At 43.4% G+C, this 25,919-nt stretch overlaps 1 protein-coding gene across 6 annotated transcripts in view; it reads left to right on the top strand.

Annotated features, from left to right (window-relative positions):
- The window catches only part of LOC308071871 (uncharacterized protein), a 358,228-nt gene that overhangs the window by 193,503 nt on the left and 138,806 nt on the right, over positions 1-25,919 (top strand). For all 6 annotated transcript variants that reach the window (XR_013931346.1, XR_013931347.1, XM_080407936.1 and 3 more), the window contains 2 exons: positions 14,289-14,362; positions 21,329-21,485. Coding sequence is in view for 4 of the 6 variants with exons in the window: in XM_080407936.1 (XP_080264062.1) it covers positions 21,475-21,485 (11 nt within the window). In the remaining 2 variants the exon portion in view is untranslated. The remainder of the gene's footprint in view (positions 1-14,288; positions 14,363-21,328; positions 21,486-25,919) is intronic.

The raw sequence follows: 25,919 nt of genomic DNA, 5'->3' as shown, positions 1-25,919 counted from the left end.
TGAGAGGAGCATTATGTGTCTCCCTGGATGCAAGCGCATTAACACAGTGACATGGAGCATAACTCTCAGCCTGGAGAGGGGGGGGGGGGGGGGAGAGGAAGAATGATAATTATCCCCCCTCCCCATCTTTCCTCTCCTTTTCCTTTGTGTTGGGCTAGCAAGCCGAATGCGACCCGCTGGAAGGCCCAAGGCAGGCTATTAGTGACCTCTGAGCATTGACAAGGTGGCTACACTCTTAAAAGCCCGGCTCTCCATGTCAGGAGGGTTGCAGGAGCCTGTGAGAGGAGCTTTAAATGGTCCAGCAAACACTTCAACCTTAAAGACACCTGGAAGGTCGTGACCAATTTAATGTAGATGAATCTGGCATAAAGAGGGCTTTTTTGAGCCCACAGACAAAAGTTTTATTTTCCCTTATTCTTTTTTTCCCCGATGTTGTTTTTTCACAGATCTTAGCATAAGAGATACCAGAGAAAGAGACTTGATTCTGGAGACCACTTCTGCACTCGCTGAGCAGATGTGGTGCCAGGCGGCCTCAAAGGCTGTGGCTTTTCATTAGGAAAAGTGAACAGGTTTGGAAAGAAAGAGAAGGGGCATGTATATACCTTCCAGGGATGTCTGCAAGCATTGACACACTAACACATTTCAAACTCATGTGTATTGCAAAGTGTCTGTGTATGTATGTAGATATATATGTTATATGTAAAGAGACTCTTTAGGTTTGGGGATTTTTTTTTTTTAATACTCCAGCTACATAAGGCTATTTACCTCCGATGCCCATTGGCAGGTGTACCCTGGTTCCTTTCCTGCCAGCGGTTTATTTGTTGGGCCGGTGTCTGGTGCTGGCTGCTGCCACTGCAAACCATCTCCAAGTGAGCCCATCACTTGCAATGGATTAAAAGGCTTTGCAGTCAGTCTGGCAGAGCTGGTGGGAAGTGTTAGGCATGGTGGCTTGGCTTTCCCAGCCTCCTTGCTTGCTGCTGTGCAACCTCAGCACTCAGGTGCATGAGGCTGCCTTGGCTGCACTGAGTTCTGTCAAGTTTTCCCAAGGAAATCCCTTTTGCCCATCCTCATCCTCTCAACGAGAGGAGGCACAGGCTGCAGCAGGAACAGTCTGTGCATAATGGGGATAAGCCACCCACCCTCAGCTCTCTCCTCTGAAAGATTTACAGGTTTTCAATGGGGTTTCTCTTTGTAATGCCTATTTTTTTTAGAAAAAAAACCTACTTTGAGGCCAGTGTTCATGTCAGAAGTTTTTTTTGTTTGTTTTAAGTAATCAGGGGTCTGCATGAGTTATGTGGTATAAAACAACTCTGCTGGTCATTGAAACAGTAAACTGGGATAGTCCTTTCTTGTGACAGCCTTGCCTGACACTAAATCACACAGTGCACCACTAGAAAGAAGAAAAGTATCAGTACGAATTGGGACTGCTTGGCACACAGTGACGTGAATCTGTGCATGCAGCCACATGTGACTGGGATAAACAGATTTTTGAAGCCCAACTCATCTGTGTGACAAGGAGCTGAAAGCCAAAGTTGTTTTCTTTCCAGCACTCTTCTGGGTCACATCTAGGTCATGCTGCAGAGAGGAGCCTCTTTTCCTTGTCACAGCACTTGGGGACATTGTTGTCCATGTCACATTGATGGGCAGCAGCAGCCTAAGCCTACACACACCTGTTAGCATCATTGGCCTCAGGAGCAGCTCACCAAGCCATTTGGTTTACGATAAGAGTTGCCAAATTGTCAACCTCACGTACTCAATTGTGAGTCAGATTTGAAAAATGATTAGATGAGTTTAAAATTTGTGCAGTTAAACCAGCAGCAGATCTTCTCTTGTCCCCCCCTGCCCTCTTCTTGCTTGGTAACTTTAGAAAGAGTTGGATGCTTTCTCCATATTGTGTTTTGCAAGGAAAAAGAGCAGCAAACATGGGTGGGGGTGGGGTGTGTGGGGGTGGGGGTGGAATTAATCCAGGAGGAGACTTTAGGACAGATCCCAGAAACCTGATGCAACTCATAGTTAAGTAGCAAACTTTGCCAATACAGGAGTAGAGATAAACTCTACGCTCCTATCTAGGCTGGGGTTTGGGGCATGACCAATGTCTGTGACCTAAAAATGTCCAAATATTCACCCATTCAGGAGCTGTAACAACCTCTCAGGTAGTGCTGATAGCAGTAGCACACCACCAAAGAGACTCAAAGTTGCTTGTGGTCTCCTCCTAGATGTTTCCTCGTCAGTAGCCCTACGATACTTTTTTCTGTTTGCCCTTATTTCCCTGGACTTTAGAAAATTCTGCATATAGCAAATTTTGCCTTTAGTTTACAGGAAGTTGTAACTAGGGTCTTAATGGCAGAATTGGATCCACTGAGGTATGGATATACTGGAATATAAAGAACATAATTAATTTCACCTTAAAATAAATATCTCTAGGAAAGGGATTAGAGAAGTCAGCTTTATAAACTTGGGGGGGTGGGGTGGGCTTTTTGTATTTTTAGATTAATCCAGGTGAACTTTCATGGCTTAGTTGTATCCAGCTGTACCAAGGACCAAGTGCTGATATTAGCAATAAAGACACCATTATTAATATAATTATATCAGTGTAAAGAAGGTTATAGAGTTAGCATTTGGTTTTTTTAAAAATTCTATGTTAATGATGACTTTTTGCCATTAACTTGCTCTTTTGCAGTATTTTATACACTTATATAGTATTTATGAACCTGGATATGTATTTCTAGTGTTGCCAAGAATAATCAAAGACAAATATAACAGTTGCAGGGTTTCTTTCCTGATGAAATTGTATTGCAGCTTCTAAACCCAGAGCTGGCCTCCAGCAAGGGACTGTGTCCTCTTAAAGTAGAAGTGTGCCGCTTGAACTTTGCTATCACATAATGCTTTCAAGGTTGCTTGTCTAAAGTGACTTAATTTGTACTGCAGAACTAGCCTTGTACCCGCAAATGCGCCAAAAGCCGCAGCGAGCCAGGGCAGCAGGGCTATTACTAATTTTTTATTAAAATCCCTTAGGCACACACAGAAGGCCCAAAAGCAGTTTTAATAATAGACAACATACAGCACATTTTTCTTGTATTGCCATGTAATCAAATCTAAAGCTTCTGTTCACTTTCTTTGTTTTACCTAGAGGACCAGCTTCCAATTTAGTTGTGGCCTGTACTAAACTGATTTTTCATTGTAATTAATGCCTACTTTGGCCTCAGCCACTTATACAACTTTCCATTAGAGGTTTGCAGCCATCCACAGAGTATTTCACCAAGTTACCCTCCCGAGCCTGCTATAGTTGCAATTTTTTGTTAAACTGTTTTTTAACTTTATTATTATTTTGCAAAAATGTTTAAATTACACAGCCAAATAGGTTTCTTTTTCCCTTTTATTTTCTTCTCTTTCCCCCCTCCCCCCCCGCTGCACCTATTAAAGTGGTTGGGCAGGAGTCCAACTGGAAGGAAAGCCTTTAAGTGATTTCAGAAAGGGCTAGTGGAACTTATTTAGGCCTGGGGTCTGCTGTGGTTAATTTTCAGTCTGTGTTTTGTGCTGTCCATTTCCTCTGAAATACTACCTGGGGTTTAAGGTTCCTCAGCACAGGATGTTAATAGGCCTCTGCAAACATTCAAAAGGCAGCTTTCCCACCACTAACCTTAAAAAGATTGTGGCACTGGGCCCAGGGTCAGATTGAATAGATGAAAAAGTATATGCTGTGCTTTTGCTTGCTCCTTGGACCTTTCCCTGTTGGCTTGCCTGACATTTTCAGTGACTTTTCTTAGTACCTTATTTTCCGCGTGCTTCCTAGAAAATTCTGCTTATTACCTTCTCCTATCCCCCCAACACCATTACTAAATCGGGAAGCACAACAATTTATAACTATACTTTTCTGACTTCTTGGACTTTTCCCTTGCAGCCACAAGGTGCTGCTTCTGGCGCCCCCGATGAACCAGCCAAGCCCCTTGGTGTATAACCCACATGCCATCGCCACTACTCGGTGTGCTTGCTGACACCATGTCTGGGGCACTCTCTGCAGATCTCTTGCATGCCTCTTACCAAGGGCAGCATCTCTGCTGTGAGGCTAAAGCAAAGAGCTAACGACCAATTATGTGTGCCTCTGCTTTATTGGCTCTCCTCCTTGGTGCAAGAAATGCAATCATAGGAGCTCTGGTGTAGCATGCAGGTTTCTGGGCACGAGGGTCCCACGTTTTTGCAATGGGCAGATATGTTCTTATCTTGCTGTGGCATTGCTCAAATGAATTGACAGGTGCTGACTCCATGTGCATCCTCCTACGTAGTTAAAAGCCGACACACTAGCCTACCTTTTAATTGTGCGTGAGAGATTAAGCAAAACTAGTGCCAAAATGTGCCTGGTGTCCTCCAGTTTGTGATGGCAAGTTATTGATTGTACTGTTTGAAGATACTGGCCTGATGGACTCCGTGCTAAGGGACCAGTTGTGTTGGTCTCCTTTATGTAGGTGCAGCTTCCCTCAGGAAAAGAGGTGAATGCATTTAACTTGATTTAAGGACTTGTTTGGGTGAAATATGTGGATTTTGAGAAATGCGTCCTGTTAAATTTGCCTGGACTGAGGAGGAGAGGTGGATGTGATGCTGGGATCACATAGCTCTGATCTGTGTTGGTATTCTGTCAGATGTCCCCGTCTTAGTGTGGGAAGACTAAGAAGGAGACCTGCTCCCCCCGCTCCTTCATCCGTACAGTGGTAGCTTTTCCTTAATTGACAGGGGAACCAAAGTAGCATTTGAGAAGAGTATGTGCAGACACGTGTATGTTCCAGAAGTGCAAGTGATGGGCCACAAGCTAGGCTTTGAATCCCAAGCAATGGATTTACATCCCTACCCAAGCCAGCTGCCCTTCTGGCTTTTGTCTCTGGTCCACAGCTTGACTCAGCTCCTTCAGACCTATTTGGCAAGTCAGTCCTTTCTTGCACCTCTGGAAAGGAGAAAGTGTTTCAGGTGAAGCAGACTGAGGAGGAAGACTAGACCAGTGGAAAGACAGTGCAGTATGTGCTCTGTGTAAACCCGTGGTGTGAGGTGGCACCACAGGTGTGCTGAAACTGGGATATGCATGGCCCATGTTCTGTTGTAAGGATCAGCCCCCTTACACATAGCAGTATGATTTCCAAGGCTACTTTCTCTGAGTCACCTGCAATGCTGTGCCACTTCCGCATGTTAGTGGTTGCAAATCCCTTGCTGTACCTGTGCCTGCATGAGCACCCCCCCGCAGAGAAGCAACTGATCTTGGTCTAAACACATTTGTGTATTTCTCCCTGACATTTGCTCTGTTAAAAGGTCAGGCTTCTGCAGTGGAGACAAGAGCCGTCTTCCTCATTATCACATATTACTGCAAATTTCCATTTCCAGCTCCAAAGTTTCCAGTGATTTCTGCTGCTGCAGCTGGGGCAATCCAGCACAAAGCGCCATCTGCCAGCCTGAAAGCTCTGCCCTGAACTGTGGCGATGATGCCTGGGGAGAGAAACAATGACTAATTTGGGGAATATTTGGGAAAACCCAATGAATTTCTTGCTGCTATAAGTTCCTTCCTTGCAGTGACAAGTTGAAAAAATATGTGACAAATTTAACTTAGAAATGCAAGTCTGCAGAAAGAAAGGGCCGTTCTGCAAAGAGTCATTCATATTTTTCAGTCTTCCTGTAGAATTGCTGCTCTCGGTTTCTCTGTAATCTCTGATATTTCCTGATATCAGAGTGCAGTGCTGGCAGAGGCAAAACCTGAGGCTAAACTTCAGTCTGTATTCTTGCTCAGAGGAAGAGGATTCTGGGATGTCTTTGGCTTTTGAACATCAAGAAGCCAGACTCGGAAGAAAAAGAGGGAGGAGGGGGGAAAGGCATATTTTTTTCTTGTTAAACTAAAGTCTTGCTGATGGGAAAGGTACAGGTGCCAAAATAAAAGTATGTGTGACATTGGAGTTGGGCAGGCACTTTGGGAGTTCACTTTGTTGGGCTGTCTGCTCTCTGCTTTTCATATCAGCCCTTCTGTACAACCTCAGGAACAGTTATATGTACCTTTACATATAAAAGGGACTGCAGATGTTGATGGGCTAACATCATTGTAGAGAGAGAAGATATTGTTCTTGCTTTTTGCACTTCCTCGGTTATGTACTGACAAACAAGCAGAAGAAAAGTATTGCTTGATTGCTGGATGACCTGGCTGGCAGATGGATGAGCATCTTGCTGGTACTCCTCAGAGTCCCACGTGCTGTGTGGATGGCCACTGGCTGACTTTCCCAATTTTTCTGCTGACTGCAGATGTGTTGTAAGGTGGCCACTCAACAGTAGCCTTTAGAGAAGAGATGATAAACTGCTGATTTATAATGGAAGAGTTAGGGGGGGGGAAAGACCTTACTTACTTTGGCCTTGGATATGGGTGAGACCTGGGGAGCCCTTCTACAACAACAAAGTCAAAAGAACAAATACCACACAGCAGAGTTTTAATGTAGAATTTTTTCTCCAATAACAGCCATAAAGAAAATATACTCTGGAAGAAAAATACTTTTTTCACATTCTTCCCCTTAGTTTTCATCCTTAATGTGGTGGTGGCAGACCACAGCTGCAGTTGGAGAGCCAAAGTTCATGCTGCTATCTACTCTTTAGGTATACAGATACTACAGATTACGGTGTAGTAATTTCTCCATGAGTGATGTACCTCCCTGCTTGGCTCTGTAATGCAGTTGGGTATCCACTGGAGAAGGGGTTCCATTTAGGACGGGCTGCCACCAAAGCAGGGTGACTCTGTAGGAGGCTTTGACCATGTTCCTGCCTTAATAAAAATCCCTAATTCGTCCCCCCTGACAGATCTGGAGCAACAGAAACACTGACCAGGAAAAAGTATTTAACTTAATTTCCTTGTCCTTGCATTTTTGTCTTCTAGAAAACATCATTGGACCTAATGTTTTTAGGTACTTGGGAGTCCCTTTCCCTGAAATTTTTGTAGGTGCTTTGGATACAGTGCATTGTGCCAGGTTTTTTAACATTAATTCGGTACAGCAATAGCAATGCATTTGAATTCTTTACCGCTGAAGTTGCGACTGAAGACAGTTGTAATGTAACAAGATGAGTATGACCTCCTTTTATCTGTTCTCCTGTCTTACTGCTATAGAAAGTTAGTGCTAGCTTAAACCCTGGTTGCCATTAATGAAAAAACCCACTATTTTTATTAAATTTCAGAATCACCTCAGCTAGCATGAAAAACAATGATATTGGATTTCTTTTTAAAATTAACAATGTATGTAACACAGCAAAAAAGCTGACATTTACTTAGTGCCTAGAAGCAAAGAGACTGCGAGGCGGACGGCAAGCTGCTGCGCTTCTCTCCTTCATCCTGCAGCCTGCTTATGTGGTTAGGAGACATGGGGCGAGGTGGCTTGGGGTGCATTGCACAGTTAGGATAAAAGCCAAGAAACACCACCACTATTGCTACCTTTTACCAGTAGGAGAACGTCAGAGCTCACAGGGGAAAAAAAGATTTATTTTAGCAGCTGGCCTGGATGTCTGCCAAAATGAGAGAGAGCTCTGAAGTGAAGACAGGGGATCTTGGTTCGAGGACGCAGGAGATGTGAGCTAGGGCTGGACAATCACCAGCCCTGATCTGCACCGTGGTCAGGCTGGGAAGGGACTTTAAACCCGCTTCAGATGTCAAAGGGATATTCACCATCCAACCGATGTAAGAAGTGCAGATGGTGCACGGGGGTCATGGAGCAAGGAACCGGCCAGTGAGATTGGAGGGGAGCTGATAAGAGAAGTTACTCTAATTTGATTTAAGATTTTCAAGGCATGTTTATTAAAATTATGGAGTTAGTATTTCACCTTGGGTTAATTTTAAAATTCACCCTCTTTAAGAAGCTCCTACTGCAGTTAGCAGGATCCCTTATAAAAGTGAAAGCAGGGAGTTGCTTCTTGTTTGCAGGCACTGGAGAGGGTGCAGTGTCTGGTAGAGATCAGCCTGTCTCCACCTGGTAGAGTTATATGGTTAACAGTCTGGGGCAACCTGGAAATGAGCTTGCTCTCAGGGAGAATCCACGGATCGCCAGAAATGTGTTGTAGGGAAACATCCTCGTTGCCTTCCTAATTCGTTCTTCCTCACTTTATCCAACATGCATTGCCACTGGATTATTGACTGTGTGATTTCTTTTCTTGATGCGAACCACAATAGAAAAGGCATTACTGTACAAGACAGGGAAATAAAGCAACGTTAGACTTGTGGTAATATTGAGTATGGCTGGTACATGGCATTCTCATTCTCTGTTGGGGCTTGGTCCCCACTCTCTTCTGTGGCTTAGAGGATGCTCTGGATGTGTAGAGCAAATGTGAGACCAGAGATCTGCACCAAGGTCACCCTCCATCCTTGTCGCCCTTTGCTGTAGGAGACTCTTGACTTATCTGGGTGGCCTGTACAGTACAGAAATCGCTCAAGTCTAATGAGTGTGTGTGCAACAATTAAACAATAACAGGCAGGACAAGCCCTCACGCTCTGGGTCATAAACTGATTTGCCTGAAGTTAGGAAAAGTCATCCTACCTGCAAACACAGCTGGACACTGAGGATCTAAAGGAGATCATGCAGGAAAGTTGTGCAAAGTTCTGTGTGCTGTTAAAACATCAGTGGCACAAATCTGCTCTTGGCACTAGTGACTGTAAATATATGTGCTTCCCTTCCGCCCGGGTTCCCCAGGTACTGGTCGGGAGCAGGATTTCACTGTATCATATAGAGGGTTTAAATTCCTCCCTTACAAGGAGTGCTTGTGAGAGGGTGCTGTAGAGTTCTCCAGTTACCTACCTTTGGCTGTTTCCAGACTTGGTTTTGCACTCCTGCATGTGCTTAGCAAAAACGTTTCAGTAAGTACTGAGATATCCACATAAAGGGTGTTCTGTAAGTATATACGATTGGCTGATCAGTTCTGATCAGCAGTTGGGAATTATAAATAGCCTAAAAGCAGCTAACCATCATCCTATGCCACCATAGTAATAAATAAGAAGTGCATATTTTTGAAAGGCTTTTACTCTTAGAAGAGAAAAAGATATAATAGCTTTTTTTAATATGCCACATAATTTATTCTGACAAACAGATGTATTTTGTTGTTGCCATTATCATTTGATGAAATACTTTAAAGCTGGTCCAAGGTGGTGCATTTTCAAATATAATGTATACAGTACATCTAGCAGTTAACAAAATTTGGATGTGCAGCATAGAATGGTCATTATTTTTACTGAAAAAAATAAAGGCACTAATTACTTACAGACAAGATACTTAGCACAAACAGATAAGCTTCAAAATGAAAAATTCTCGGTTTATGATAATTATGTTCTCTGCTTTGTTTTCGGAGACTGATAATTTGAGGCTTTAAAATCACCAGGAAGCCATTAATTGGAATTCTTCAATAAAAAATAAATTACATAGAAGTTCATGATGAGTTGTAAAAACACAGAGACTGTATTATGCAGTGAGCGACATTGCTCTACTATTTATAGACATGCACAGCTATGTAACAGCAAAACTGTAAAGAATTTGAGATGTGCAGATAGCAATTATTCACAGATCCCAACGATCTGCAGATATTTCAAATAACTGCTTTTAGCAGATCAGCTATCCAATAAAAGCAGGGCTTTATTTCCAAGTGGCACTCTTCTAACGTGTTGCTTCTTGTTTTTGACATCTTATATGACATTATTCTCCTAGAGCTGATTACAATGAGAAGACATGAAAATTCAGGTATTGGAGCAGAGGCTCCACTCCATGCATGTGCTTATCGATAGGAGTCGAGGGGATTTCCCTTATGAAGGATCAGTATGGTACTTCCTCTATACCAGGCTCAGATCCTGAAATCCATAGCAGCTGACCAAAAGAAAGCATTTGATTTCTCTGTCTTGCCCCATTTTTCTGCTCTGTCCTTGTTCTCTGCTTTCACCTGGGACCAAACCCTCATGGCTGATGCTGTGAAAGCTGGTAGGGCAGGTTTAAGGACTGAGGATCTGCCCAATGGCAGTGATTGCAAACTTTTTCTTGACTGGAGAGGGGGCTGGACTGAACCCTTGTTGGATCTATTGGAGCAATGTGAGGGGATTTTGGAGACATGCCACTGAGAGCTTCTACCCACCCAGATCGCTTAAAGTATCCAGTGCTGCCCTAAACGTATGGCACAACAGTGCCACCAGACTTCAGCAGCTTTCTATTGAAAGAGAGTCTCGAAAGTGGTAGATGTGGTGAAGCATATTGCTTTATTCAACTTTTCTCCTGCCTTTCTTCAGCATGTGGGTGAGTCCCACGAGGAGACTGGTCTTTCCTGAGGGAGAACTGACACCTCTTTGCTACTGCTCCTGATACAGGCCTGAGACTTGAGACAGAGCTGCTAATGGGCCCCAGTTAATTGTCTGACCCAGAGGGTATAAAATACTGTTATATTCCAGCTATGCTCTTGTCATGACCACTGACACCCCGGGCTCCTGCAAGGAGCTCTTTAGATAAAGCAAGTAATAAAAGTGATTGTAGGGATCCTTGACACATAGCACCTAGTAAAGGAAACAGAGCAGACCTCAGCTCATTCACCAGTGAGCTCAAGGGGATGCACAAAAGAGTGAAGTGGCCTTGGTAGAGCCTGGTCTAAAGTTACACTTCAGGAAGATGGAGGAAGTATTTCCCGAGGACCTGATCAAAGGCTCTTTCTCTTCAATGCCAGTGTAATGCCTTCTGGCTGCCATCGTACGCAGGTAGCATTCAAGGGCTTTACATGACTCTTGGGTGAGTGGGAATAAACATAATAAATCTAGGAGGGTTAATTCTCACAATATCAGCAAATTACAGAAATGCAAACCATCTTGTTTAATATTTTGTGGCTCAAATTAATCAAAGGGATCAGCTGGTTTATCCCCCTCCCCCCCCCCCCCCCCTTTTTTTTTTAAATCTGAGTTAGTGTGATCACAGGGAAGACAGAATAATACAAGTACAGGGAGACAAGGATAACGTGAGACAATAGCAGAGTCTGAAGGGAGACTGGTATGGTGTCAAGACAAAATGACATAGTGTCAGGAGGCAAAGTCTTACCAAAAAAATATTGGGTCTCTGCTGGCACTTGAGGAATATCGTAATTCTTGGAGAATAAAACCTGCCATACATCATCCAAAATCAATTGATAAGAGATCTCAGAGAGATTAAAAACTGTTCCCTCCCATTCATTAGTAAAGGTGGCTTCTGTCCAAAGCTGATTGTTGGTGTGGGCCAGCTATGATAAATGCTCTCTTACCCACCGAAAAGAAACACTTCTCAATGAGCTATTATCTTGTGTACATTTTGATTTCCAAATTGCTATGGTGGATATACAGAGTTTCCCAGAACTGACAGTGCTGCTCAGAAGCATGCTACCCTCAGTGATATTTTAGAGGGGTCTTTTTTTGTAGGTTCATAGAACTTTTTTATGCCAAACCAATCCCATGACCTGGTGTTTGTGCGTTATTTACATTGCAACAATAAATCATTAATTGTTGTTTGCATGCACTGCAGAACTCCTAACAAGAAGGTGTTCATATGTGGTTATAGTGTGAGGCACCTAAGTGTTTGTGGGATGTAATTGCAATGACTGGGCACCCGCAGCTCCTATTTACTCAGAGGTGCTTATTGCTGCTCAGCACCTCTGAATATCAGGACATTTCTTTGTGGGAAAAGCTACTTCCCAATGGGATGGTTCCACCTCTGCTCCATGGCTCGGTTGTGCCCTCTTTCTCCACATGTGGCTTAGCCTAAGAAATATCCTTCTGCAGTTCCCATGGTCCTTTGGGAAGGCAGGGACCAGGATGTCCCATGCAGCAGCCCCAAGAGCAGTGCAGACTTGACAAGGATGTGTGAAGCCTGCCTTCACTTTACTCCTGCATCCCTGAAGTTCACAGCTCAGCACTGAGCCAGTTCTCAGCCCTGGAAATGCCTTGCATGTCCCATCATGTCGCAAACCCCACAGCTCTTAAAGAGCATTGGTGACATTTATCCTGTGTCTCTCAATTATTCTCAGTGGAGTCGCGCTTGGGCCAATGACAGCGATGCTGCAAAAGGTCGCCTGATGGACCTTAGTGCTCTGTTTTATTTACTCAGTTTATTCAGCTTGCAGTGGAGACAGGACATGCTTAATACATTGGCCACATCACAGACAGCCAAGCTCCAGTCCCCAGCACCTCCTCGGATTAGAGCGTTTATAGGAGGCGTTAGAAGAAATAGAAGGAGTTCAGCATATTTTTTTGGTATGTAAGAATTTCAAAGGATTTCTGAAATTTAATGAACTCACTTAATAGGCATAATTGTCTTGAGTACATGTGAGAAAACTTCTGAAATAGCAGAATTAGGCATGCTCCATTTTGTAGCCTTTCAATGACCTCCAGCAAATGTGTGACCCAGATATGAGAGCCTCCTGTCCACTTGCATAAACATGATGTTTTAAAAAGGCAGGGGGGGGCGAATAAAAGAATTGAGCTCTTAATGGCACATGGACAGAGACATACTGCAATTGAAAAACAAGTTCAGAAGCAGATAGAGAATTGCCTCGAGACTCTGCACGACGAAACTCAGCCTCCTTCTGTGAAATGGAGGTTTGATGGCTGTGGACCTTCAGTCAAAACTGCTCTGGATTTTCCTGCATAGAGGCTCAAATGGTAGTAAGGTGCTCGGATCTGCTTTAGGCCCATGAAAATCTTTGCTTTAATGCTTGAATGATGTCCAAGCTGCTGTTACACAATATATTCGGGATGCATTGTAACATGTAGGACTTTTTATTTCCTGGCCTGATTGAGGATGTATAAGGGTTGTAAAGGGAGAAGTAATGGCCGTGCCAGGAAGCAAGGAGGTGGTACCTGCCCATTCCACCTGTGACCAGTCCTCCTGCCACTCACGTACCTGTTATGGTGCAAGAAAAAGCTATGATTTAAAAAATCTCATTAGTTAACATGCATTTTGACACATTATTAACTTCCTATCACATGCTTTTCCTGCTCCTTTGGTCCAGAGGAGCTCTGTGGCTGGATTCTGACCACGGGTTTCTTTGCTTGTACTCACAGAGAGGGGTGAGTGGGCTTGATTAGTTCAGGCCCACCATTACCATAGTAACAAGCCCTGATTGACAGGGCTCTGAATTAATATGCATACTTAGGAGAAGAGTATAGGGGTCCTGCCAGGCACGCCCATGCCAGCACACACGGGATAACACCACTGCTGCTGGCCCTGCTCAGCATCGCCCCTATCAAATTGCCACTTCCAGCATTGTTACGAGTCAGGTTTAATTAAAAGCAGGAACTAGCAAAGTGTTGCTGGGATTTAAAATTATATGTCCTTAGTTATTAACTGCTACAAATTAGGTAGACATTGTTTCAAGGAGAGCAATTTCCACAGACGGTGCTGGTAAAGCAAGCTGGCGTGGGGTATCACACAACTTTCCAAAATGAGGATTGCCAGCTTTCTCAGAAAAGCGCTTTTTTGGCCACTTCTTGGGTTTTACGCATGACCGAGATTTAGCATTGTTCATGCTTGCTTGCAGCAATGATACTTTTCTGTCTATGAAAACTCATTTTTCATTTTAACAATAATGCCCAGGCAGGAAAAAACATGTCCTGGTTTCTCCATTGAGCCAAACACTGAAACAAAATATTGGGCCAAAATATGTTCTGATTTTGCAACTTTAAAATCTGCCTTTGCAAGTTAGTGCTGAATTTAGTTCATTGCCCTCAGGCTTTTTCCATGCAATAAAAATTGTGTTTCTTTTTTCTTTTCTTTTCTCTCTTCCCGCCCACCCCCACCCCCCCCAATTGGGGAAAATGAAAACTCAAACGAGAGAATGAAGTCAATTGCTGTGCTCTTGGTGTTATAAGAAAACCATACAGAAGGCTCACTCAGAGTATCTTGCCTGGAAATCTGCATTATCAGTGTGCTTAAAGCTGCTGATAGAGATGAGATGCTTTTGAGTTGTGGTAGCCAGTGATAAAAAAAACCCAAACAAACAAAAAACCAACCAAAAAAACAAAAAAACCCCAAACAAAAGTCCTCCACCAAACTTAAACCAGAGAAAAATAAAACTCTGAGACCTTAATAGTTCTGTTCGGCAGTTTAAAGAGAGAAAGTGGTGAGCTGGGCTGAAGATTTTCCTTCTCCACTATCTTTGCTACTTCCACAGCTCTGCAGGAGAGAAGAAAACAGTCTTTCAGCTATAATAGGTGTAAAACTAGGCAAATTCAACAAAGTTTTAGTGAGTGAGAATAGAGAGCAGCATTCACAACATTTTACTTGGCAGTCTCTTTATAGGTACTCAGACGTGAAGGCTGGGACTGTGGTACACAGAGACAGATTGCGCTGTGCTGGAGAATGGGGAATTTAAGGTACCATGCATAACACAACTTTTATTGGGCTAACAAATGTAGAGAGCAGACCACAGTCTTTGACAGAAAAAGAGGAAGAAAAAGCTCTTCAGCACCAAAGTTTTTATGTTAATCTGGTAAAAGCTATTACAATATCTATTATTGCTAGCTTTTTAAAAGCCAGTAAGGCTGAAGGCCACAATCTACACATATCTTCAGAGCAGATACATCATTTTTTTCCCCCAGAAGTTAACTGATAAATTGCCTCTGTGTGTGTATTTATATAGGTATGGGTATGTGTATGTTTTCCTGTGACTGTGAGATACAAAGTAAGGGAACGTAAAAGCTCATTATTGTTTATTGTCAAGTATGGTAAAGGAACAGAAATTAAAGAGGCTGAGGGGGAAGCAAGCAGCTGTAGAAGTACTGACACCAGTAACTTTTCATGAGGGTGAGTCAACGCATCAGGATGTCAGACCCTTGTTCCTGCCCTTTTGAACTTACTTCTATAGATCACGACAAAATAGAGAAGTGAGAGAAAGATACTCCTCTCCCCAGCAGGGCAGAGAGGAAACCAGCCGCTCATGCAAATATTTCAGATGAGAAGTTGAACACACACCCTGCTCACATCCGCAGGGACAGCTGCATTAAGCAATACCAACAGGTTTCAGAGGCAGAAACAGGTATAAAGTAGTAAGCACATGGGGAAGAAGAGGGACTTCTTCATGTCCACTCATGTGAAGTGTAAAATAGTAATTTTGGCATGATGGGGCCTTGCAAATGTGCTAAGCCCAGCTGATTTGAGGCGTGGGAGGCAGGAGCTCCATGGGGACATCCTGGCCAGGCTGGGCTCAGCTGTCCCCAGGCACAGCAGCAGCTTGGTGGGGTGTGTTCTTGCCCTGGGCATATGGCTGGCAGCTCTTCCTTCAAGAAGCAATGAGCTACATCCCCTGTCACATCCCTGCTGCCACTGGCTGTGGGGCAGTTCATGCTGCATTGGCACAAGTTGCCCTATGGGACCTATGCAAGAAGATGTTTATGTTCAAAGTGTTTTGTCCCTTAGAGATGGCCTTGAATGTCCCCTCCATGCTGGGGATGAACAGGGACATGACATGGCAGAACTGCTGCCAGGGCTGCTGGCTGTGCTTTTGAGCTGGCCGTGGGGCTCTCCACCAGGCTCCATGTTGCAGGTGTTAGATGTGGAGTGGTCATCACACTCCCCAGTAGGTCTTCAGATTTTTTTGGCATCTATCTGCTACTCAAATGGCATTGGCTGAGGTCCTGCTGGGCTCAGGAGACTCTGCATGTTAATGTTGTGTGGCATTGCGTGGTCTACAGTTTGCTTTTTAGAAGCAAAATGAGAAGTGAGAGGCAGCTGGCGTGCTCATGGACCTTTTGTGAAAAGATGGCCCCCAACTTGCTCTCTTGGACAAAGAAATAAAGTAATTTGCAAAACCCAAATTCTTCACCATGGTCACAGGCTGTCTTTTCACTCATCTTAAGAAATTGAGATAAGGGATGCTCAAATTGGATGATACCCAAACATATTTTGCTCTCTTGGATTAAAACAAGCCACCTCTGAAATCAGAACATTTTTTGCTGTGGTCAAGAGGTGCTGCTTCTCACCTGCCAGCTAGTTCTGCTTGATTTTTTACCACAGCAACTCAAGGTCCCAGGTATGACACAAGTCTCACCGTGGTAGCAACAGTGCACACCCTATTGAAGAAAAACATTTGCTGTCTCACAGAAATTGACATTTAGGTAGACAATGGTGGGAGGGAGGAAAAAAAAGCAAAGTGACTCAGAATTGCTGGGTTGGCTGGTGGCAGACATGCAACTGGACTCTACCTCTCCTGCTGACTGGTGGCCTCAGGATGAAGCCATACTGTTTTGTCCTGGTGTGCTGAGTGTGTGCCCACCCAGCCTGTGTGGGTTTCCCACTAGCATTAAGCATTTTTTATGTATTGTGTGTATGTATGCATGCATGGTCAGTGTTGTTGTTAATATTGTAATAGATTAGAATTGATTAGGAAGTTCAACTGCATTGCACTGATACGGGTTGAAAAGCTGGAAACAGCTGTATTTCCAGAAAACGCCTGTATTTCCAGACAGCATCACCACTGCTCGATGGCTGGTTCACCTAAGCAAAAGAGATATTTCACATGAGTGGATGTGATATTTAGAAAACGTGAAGATCTTGTTTTACATGAAGAGGCACATTTTCAAATAGGGAAACAGGTACATAATATGCACTGAAAGCCCCTGGAAGTAAAAGTGTCGTTAGTATCTCTGCAAAAGTTGCCCTGTCTGCACTCCTCTCACAGTGCTTTGGTGATAATTTGTGAGCAACACTTCGAGGCTGATTTTAGTAAGGTCATTCCTGCTTGCGCTTTCCAGACCTTATTACCTGTGTCTCAGTTGTCCAGAATTTGCTGTTACTTCCAAAACCTGTATGTCCCAAGAAAAAGTCCTCATCAATTCTGTAGCAGTTTGATCATCTACATCTTTTTAAAAAGTGTCTCCAATGATATTTAGATAGTTTGGTGACTTGTGAAAGAGTGAGGGGTGGTTGCCCTTTCCTGCACTTTGAATTTTCACCCGTGCATTTACTGACATTGGAGTTTATTCTTGACTCTGAATAGTTCCAAGGGAAGACCTGGTCTGAGCTTCCCCAACAGAAAATATTGCATAGCTATAGCTATCTTCACCGTTAGCAGCATAGAATGTTTTCTACAGTATTTTGTTTTACATTCAGCATTTTTCAGCAGCAGTTAGGCAGCTTGGGTCCCAAGCCTTATCCTTAATGTATTTTAATGCTACTAAGTTGTGTAGCCTTCCTGAAGTAAAAAGCAGTCAGCATGTTACATCTATTTAGTTTATTAGAAAAAATACGATCCTAATCACTGCACAGATCTTTTGGGAAATTCCCTGGTCACACAGCTCTCAAACTGCAGGTATACCTGTTTTGGTGATACTCCATCACACAGGTCAGGTTTACCTAAACCCTCTGCTGCTGCTGGGCACCACAGAAAACAAAGTAAAGTACTACATTCAAATGCTGAAACTCAGGTAGAGATGTCCTTTTTGGAAGAAATGTTCAAATGAGATGCACAAACACCATGAAAACTGGACTGGGGCAGGAGGCAGGGAGCAGCAGCCTGTCCTTTGCAAGAGAAAGCAGCAAATAACGAGTTGGTTATGGAAGAGATAAAAGAAAAGCTGACCTCTGTGATAAGCATGGAGGTGGTGGGAACGATGAAGCAAGGAAGCAATTATCACAACTCTTCTGGATGAAGTGGGTACAAGAGCTAACGTAGCTGAGCAGTGAATTTCAGCAGAAAAAAAATGGATTGTGCACAGCTGCAGGGGTTACTGCTGGAGACTGTATCAGAAAGAAGAAAAATGGATATTGCCTGCAGAGGGACTCGGCACTTTATTGGGCTTCCAGGAGAAGTCGGCTCCAGCATACGCAGGAATTTCTGAGAAGATGATTTCCTAGCTACTTTAGATTCACTGCAAACAGGTTTCAAGTGATAAAATTCTTTGGGGGATACGGGTTATAATGAATGATCTGTTTTAGAAGAGGAAACAAATAGTGGGATGTTGCAATGTTTTAGCAGTGAGAAAGCCATTGTTTCCAGATTTGTATTAATGATACGGAGTAGAAGGAGAATGGTGAGATGACAGCATTTGTAAATGAGGAAAGTGATCAAATATCAATGGCAGTCCCAGGAGGAAGGGTGAGAGCAGTTGGAAAATACTAAATTTCAGCTCTGATTCTCATATCCCTTAGGATGTTTTATAAATTCATTTTTTCCTGAGGAGTTTTCTGGGTACCTCAACTCAAGGCAGTGCATTAAGCCTACATACCTCTGTTATTTGGCCAGCAGTTAAATCCAGCTTCAGCTGCTAATGCTGATGAACCTGGAGTCAGGAGAGACTGCAATACTCAAGCCCTTGTGAGCGACGGCCAGCTGTCATTATTTCAAGACTCTTGTCATGAGCGCAGCTCTCGCCATGTGAATGATTCTGCATATTACTCACAACTTGTAAGAACAAAGCGAAGAACAGTATTTGAACTGCATTTTCTAAATACAGCCACATGAACAATACTTCGAAAGGAAAAATTTCCTGTCAAGAGGCATTTATATGCGGCACCAGGAAAAAAAAAATCTGCTCTGGAGATCTAGATCTGTAGGCAAAAAGATGCAAAGTAGGAAATCCCAAAACACAAAAAGAATTATGTTGCTCAGCTAACATTATATTTCTTGCATGATAATAATTATAAACAGACGCACCATTTGATGGTTTACAGATTTCTCTTCTTTACTTAGTTCAGCTAAAATTTGTGAAGTCTTTCCCTTCATTTGTGGAATAATTGACTTGTTCTTATGACATCTCCGGGCTTACGATCCAAAGCTAAGCACAATATTTTAGTCGAAGCTGGATCTCTTTGTGAAATAAGCACTGTGATTTCATCACATCTTACTGGGTTCGGTACAAAAATTACTGTTGAGATGTAATCACCTGGGCTACGCAGAAAATGACGCCAGATGAGTGGAGGGGTTGCCTGCACCCATTGCATTCGCTGAAACCCAGTGACTCTTCCCTTTACACAATGTCTGTAGGGGTGCCAAACCCAAAAGTTTTCGAGAAACAAAAGTTTTAAAGAATTGCACGTCAGGCAACGGCAGGAGAAGACTTTCTGTTTCTAAAGCTGTGCAGGCTCTTTGGAGTGACATGCTCTGCCATGACTGCCAGCCAGCCTTCCCACGCTTCCTTTTCTTTACCTGCTCCCACCGCCACCGCTGCAGATTGCCTCATCTTCTCTGTTTAAAGATCATTTCAGCTGTTGACATGTCCTTTGTGTGAGTTTGCTGACTTATTTTGTGAGAATGTTTGATGCAGTAGGATGCCTTGGCACAATATCAGCTTTGCTGCAACTGAGATTTGTCACTGAGCTCCTCCTCAAGCAAAGCCCTCGAGTCTCCTTCATCAGCCTCTGGCACCTGCGATGCCTTCCTGTAGTTGGGGTGAAGGTGTATGTGTGCCCCCAAATCTCCCTCCTCTCGATCAGCCTTTCCGTTTTCCCCTTGCATGAGCATGGAGTGAGCAAACTGTCTAGTCTCTGAAGGCGCAGGTAGATGCCATGCTTCTCAGGCTTTTCATGTAACAAAAAATACCTGTCTGTGTGTACAAACTGAGTCACCTTCTGCCTGTAATTGCAGTTCTTGTCAGACATCATTTCAAGTGTTATTCTTGGCAATAATGTCTCATTCAGCTTGGCCTCTTCTCCCCAGTGATCATGCACTTTGGTTTCCCATCTTTATCAGAATGGGCAGCTTTGTACTTAAAATCTGCTTTTGTTTTTGCTGCTTTATGTTTGTGTTGGGCATTTTTTCATTGGGAAATTGTGTTTTCCCTGTGGACTATGCTCCTTCACACTACAAGTTTGGTCTGTGTCTCACTTTCCTGAGGAGCTGGTCCCAAGCAGAAACGGGAGGTCGCCTCTTGTGTGTTTTGAAAATTTGCAAGAAACATTCATTGGAAATCAGATACTAAGATATTAAATGTGCACACAGAGTTAGAACATAATATATTAGTGGCATAATCCTTTTTATGATATTCCATACAGGTCTTAAGTATAAATATTTCCAGTGTTGAACAAGTGCTGCCTTAAACCATTCAGTCACTCTGTAGAGGCTGCAGCTCACTCAACAGCAAAGCTTAGGCCTATTTCCAACCTCTCTCCAACAGAAAACACAGGATTGGTCCATCATATTCACTGTTATCTCTCATGTTGCCATTTTCCACCCCTCTTGGCCAGGTCCTTTTTCCCCAGCAGAATAACTGGTAAGCAACCAGTACCTCACTTTGATTATTTGACTCAATTCATTTAGTCTTTGCCTGTAATTGAGTGCAAACCTAACCACTAGTAGAGCATCAAGAGCTTTTTTGTATGGGTGACGTACCTTGCCCCTGTCATGGATGATTTGGGCCAGGCTGTTATGGGTATCCTGTCTGGTTCTGTCAGCAGTTACACCAGGGAAAGTTTTGGCACGTGCTGTAAAAGCTAAACCTTGACCCAGCCATGAGCAAATAAGAGAGAGGCACTGATTTAAAATGCCTGATGATGAAGTCAGATGAAGCCATTTCAATATCAACTGAAATAATTTTATCGGCAGTGGCTCTTATGAACATATTTTCCTCTCAGTTACAAGCAGTGGGGTTACCCGGCTCAGAGATCTCCAGGTGGACTCACCATCCTTAGCTCCCCTTTGAGGACAGGGCTGGGAGAAGGGACAATACTTTGCAAGTGCCATTGCCCCTATGGCCTTACGCCTCTGCCCTTGAACACAGGGGAAAATGAACCAGACGCAGTTGGCTGGTGATCTGGTTTTCAACCCAGTAGTTCTCACCAGAGGATGTCGGACTCTCTGTAGCCAGAAGCCAGTTAGCTGCTAGCAAAGTATTTGCATGAATACTCGTGCAACATCTTCTGGCTGACAAACTGCATTATGTGTTTGTCCCCGTGCCCAGGAGTGAGCATCGCAGTTCTCTGCCTCCATACACTGTGTTATGTGTAGCCAAAATTGTAAACTTCTTGTGGTGGTGGTGTGGTGGTGTTCTCTGAGCTAACATCCAAGACAGAGCCAATGTCAGGGATCTGTTTTGGGAACTGGAAGGTGCTCTGTCTCAACTACTGCTGCTTGGGTGACTTGCTGACACCAAAGTCCCTAAAGAATTGGCTTAGCAGTGGGCAATATCTAAGCCAAAAACCTGCAGATCAGCAGCTTCTGGAAGCAGAAACTCCTTTGCAAGTTCTGGTATCACCCAAGCTGCTTTCCTGACTTTTAGCAATGGCTTTTCGTTAATTAGGTCATGTGTGGCCATTGTAAATTAAGTGCTACACAATCCAGTAGGAACAGTGTTTTGTGCCCCTGTGTCTTTTCACTTCATAAGTCTCACCTTTTCTTTGCTCTCCAGGTTATGCTGAGACGGAAGGAGGGACTTGCAGAGAGAAGATTAACCTTTCACTGGCCACAATTCGCTCCCTCTTATCACAGAGGATTTGGCAACCCACCCCCCTCCCATCCAGCCTGTCTGAATTGCTGAAAGCATAATGCTCCCATATGAGAGATAAGTAAGTGAGCTCTCTTTCTTTTCCATAGGGATGAACTATAGTGTATGCAGATTATTAGGAGAAGAAAATAATATCAGAGAAAGGTGGCTTTCTTAAAAGGCATCAGTAGCATTAGTGTCATGTGTGAAGCACCCATTTGTGACAACTGTACAGACCTTTCAATGGAAAATTGTGCTGTGCTACCTTTTAAAGTATGAAATGCTAATTTTGGATTTACAATTTTTGAACTGGAGGGCTGCATTTTTCATGGAATTTTGTTTAATTTCCCAGTGAAAAAAGGCATTCGAAACACAACTGTCTACAGCCAACTGTCAACAAAAATCAACTGTAATAACACGCAGCCTGTCACTGATTTATGTAGTGATGTGGTAATCTTCTCAATTTAGCTGGATATTTCTTCTTCATACCAAATAGCTGAAAGTCTTGCTAGACATTTATGAATATCGGGAGTTACTATTAGGATGATAATGGGGCAAGATTAAAGAGGTGTTCACTAGTTCAAAGTGCCAGTTAAAGAGACAGGGAATCAAGAGGTGTAGAAATATATGGCCCATTGGTATAAGTGAACTTTATATTTTCAGAGTTGCTTAAGATTTGGGAGACGGCATATTGAAATCCATCTGCCATGACAGCATCTTTCTAAAGGGAGACCGGGGGGAGCAGCTATACACATTTTTTTTCCCTAAAAAATCTGCTTTTGTTTAGCGAGGGGTGGATTTAAAATCTTGAGTATTGGAGATAGAGGAAATGAGTATGGGTGATGATATGGTAATCAGGCCCTGGGACTCTTTGCCCTTTTCTCCGAAGGTCTGAGCCTTAGATGTGGTCACTCTGTACCAGGCTGCATCTCAGCAAGGACTGGCGAGTAAGATATCACACTCTGCATGTTACAGCTAAGGAAAGTAATTGGCCCTTCATAAAGAGCTAGAACTAATGCAGACAAAACGATACTGCAAGACTTGAGCTGCAAATAAAGAGACAAGTTTGTGTTTTACAAAAATGTATAATTTACCAGGCATTTCATTATGCTGTATAAAAAGGCAAAAATGATAATTGAAAATAAATGCGGCTGCCTAGCTACAGTATATGCTGCCAGCGTTACTGGAAATAGAAGCGCTTTCTTGCTGAAGATAGTTAAAATTTTGATACAACTTCTGTCTGCAGATTTGTGTAATGTATCTTGTTAAATTTGTTTCAGTTTGGGTATTTGTTACAGAGAAGCAGGCAAAATGTGAGGATCTGTCTGTGTATTTATATATCTAGGGGTTTATACAATTACATTAATTATTAACAGTGTGTTCTGCAGATGCACCCATCTACGGAGTCTGGGTGAGGTTGCTGAGTTTATTTCAGAGAAGGCAGAGTACACCATTTACCTTCAAGGTTGCCAAAGATATTCCATTGCAAGCTCCTATCTTCCAGGGAACGTGGTTACAAATATAAATATACCAAAGTAATATTGTTGGGTTCTTCTCCCTTGAAGCAAAGGGAACTCTTGAGTTGCCATTTTTCTTTGGCAGCGTACGAAGATGGGGCTACTTGGGGATGCTGAGAATTACTGGAGGAGGAGGGGATGGGTCCATTGTCACTGAATTGTTATTGCTTCTGCTCTGAAAGCTTCTTTCTGGCTGCCCGCATCCTCTGGCAAGAGGAAGTTGCCGCAGACATGGTGTCCATCTGCATCCTAACACATGAGCCTACCTGCAGCAGTCTGGGTGATCTCCACACCCAAAATGGGAAAATCTCTCCTGAGGCAGTTTTTCTGAGGAAAACCCCCACCTCTCCTGGATTGAGATTTTCCCCCCCAAGCCCTTTAATTTCTTATCAGAGCACACTGTAAATGGCTCAGCTCCTTGTGGTGTCTGCTCATGCCCTGCAGCAGCAAAAGGCAGTGCATGTTACCCAAATTATGAGTGAAGCTACTGAGTGTCCATTAGCTCTGGAATAAAGCTAAAAAGGAAAGGTAAGAGGCCTTCCCTTGACTGAAAAAGGCTTGACACCACCAAGCTGGCTTTAGAGGCCAGAGTGGTAGGGTCAGAGAAACAGCAAACAAAATTAGTTCCTTGTTGGGGCTCCCATAACACAGATCCCCCACCAGGCTGGATGGGATGAGACCACAGTGAACCAAGTACTGGGAAATGAACTGACCAGAAGGAGACTTTTATATGTGTTTAGATCCACTGTTTAAAATAATCTTTTTCCCCCCTTTCTTTCCGTTTGGACTCTTTTTTATTTTTAATTTGTAGACTCAGCTGGGCTGCATTGTTCAGACAGCCATGGTTGTGTTTGGATGGGTCAGGCCCTATGAATTCACTTGGCCTTGAAGCAAAAAACTCATCATGAATAATGAAAGAAAAGGAAAATAATGCCTGAGACAGAATGACTTTAAAAATGATTAATATCTATTCTTTGCCTCATAATTTGCCTCCAGACTTTTCCCTTTTCAAAATAGCTTGCCATTAGCAGTTGAACTTTCAATAGTCAGTACTTTGATGGAACTGGTGCTCTGAAGCCAAAGGGAACATTATTATTATTATTATTATTATTTTATGAAATCAAGGTTCATTTTGATAAGTTCAAAGCCCTAGATGAATATAGAAAGGACCAAGTTCTACCCTCAGCCACACCTAGCTTGCTCAAATTGGCCACTTGAAACACCGCAATGTTTTCCAGAGAGATACTGAAATTCTTGAGACCATAGAGGTGTAAACACCACCCTCAGGTTCCTATCTAATAACCGCTTACAGAAAAGCGGGTCCTGCACAGAGCATCATGGAGGGGATTTGCAGTTATGAAGGAACAGGATACACCAGGGATGCAACTGACTGCCACTAAGTAGCTCAGCAACTCTGAGGGGCTCCCAGTCAGGCTCTCAATACCTCGTCTCAGGCAGGAGATTTTTTCCTTCAAAGGCTTTTATTAAAAAACAGTTCAGGTAAATGCTGACAATAAGCAAGCAAACCTGTTCAGCCCCAGTCCACAACTTGCCAGGCAACAGGATGCTTCTCCCTGACATTTAAGAGAGCTAACAGCTGAAGAAAATATTGCATGTTTTACCCTTTCCATTTGACAAAACCATATTACTTTTGCAATTGCATTTATGTTCCTTTTTTGCAGACTGTCCCCTCCTCCAATTCCCAGGGTCTAAAGGCTCCCAGCTGCCTCCTGTTAAAGGAAACCCCCTTTCCCGTAGTGCCCTGGCCAGGACTTTGAAAAAACCTAAAGCAGCTTTGTCTACCTCAGAAGCAGATCCATGCCAGGATTTGGGGTATGCTGAGTCAGGGCTTGGGGAGCTAAGCTGGCAGGGTATGGACATAGAGTAATTGCAACCAGTGAGCTAATGGGTGTTAATTAGTGTATCCCAAACACCTGTGGAGCTCTTCCCACCATGCTTTGAGCTTCTGTTTGCTCTTGGGCCACACTGCTTCACCTTTGTTCTGAACACCTCCATCCAACCACGTGGGGTTTCCTTGTCTTGGGCTACCCTGAGCTTCAGGTAAGTCCTTCTGTTATTCCTAAAGTCTTAAAGCTTTGTAGCATGACAGTGCTTCAGGGTTGTTTTTCTTTTTGAGATGGTGAGCAGAGAATGATGGTTGTAGCACCTGAAGTTGCTTTGGTTTGTGGCAGTTGCAAGGTGGGGTAGCGGCTTGATGTGAAAGATGGTGATTCTGTTGTATGTCAAGAACCTAATTTCTTGACTTTTTTGTCCCTCTACCTCTACCCCATTACTTGAGTCTGCTTTGTTGGCATGTTTAACCTTTAGACACCTGTATGCATGTAATGCCTTTCTCATGAGTCTTCACCTAGCTGATCATCTGTAGATAGCAGTAAGATTTTATGGGACTTGGTACTTCTTAAGAAAGCCAGACTTCTTTGATTTTCTGTCAAAATAGTGGATGATGATTTTGTTTGTAATGGTCAGATGTGCTAGTTCTGTGAATATTATGGTCTTTGCAGTATATGAAGTCAAAATTGTTATGGTCCTCAGTCAAGCAATGCTCCTGTTGAGCATGTGGGGTTTACCCCTGATTAAAGCAGGGATTGCCCCATGTTTTTCTGCTTCATCCCTTTCCTGGTGTGTCTGGAACTGGAGGAGGGTTGGGAGAACCAAAGGTGTATGTTCTCCTCTGCTGCCACAGTTTCGGACAGCCCAGCAGTATTCACGCAGGCTTCAGGTGTTCCAGCTAAATTAATCTGTGAGCCTGTGGTCACAGCTGAACTTTGTTAAAACACTTAAGGGTAAAGGGTGGCTACAAAGTGCTGAGAAGCTACCAGAACCTTCTGTACCTTTCAAATCCAGCTCTGAATTATCTCTGCCTGTGCTAAGAGGTGGGAGGAGGCCTTTTAATGTATGCCTGGGGATAAAGCTACTTTTGTTGCCCACTGAAAGCATGGCAACCTCAGCTTAGATGGCTGAACCTGTGTCAGGTGCGC

The sequence above is a fragment of the Falco punctatus genome (genome assembly GCF_963210335.1).
Source record: "Falco punctatus genome assembly, chromosome: 12".
Taxonomy (NCBI): domain Eukaryota; kingdom Metazoa; phylum Chordata; class Aves; order Falconiformes; family Falconidae; genus Falco; species Falco punctatus.
Note: the sequence above shows the minus strand (reverse complement) of the source record. Positions and strands in the feature narration are given on the sequence as shown.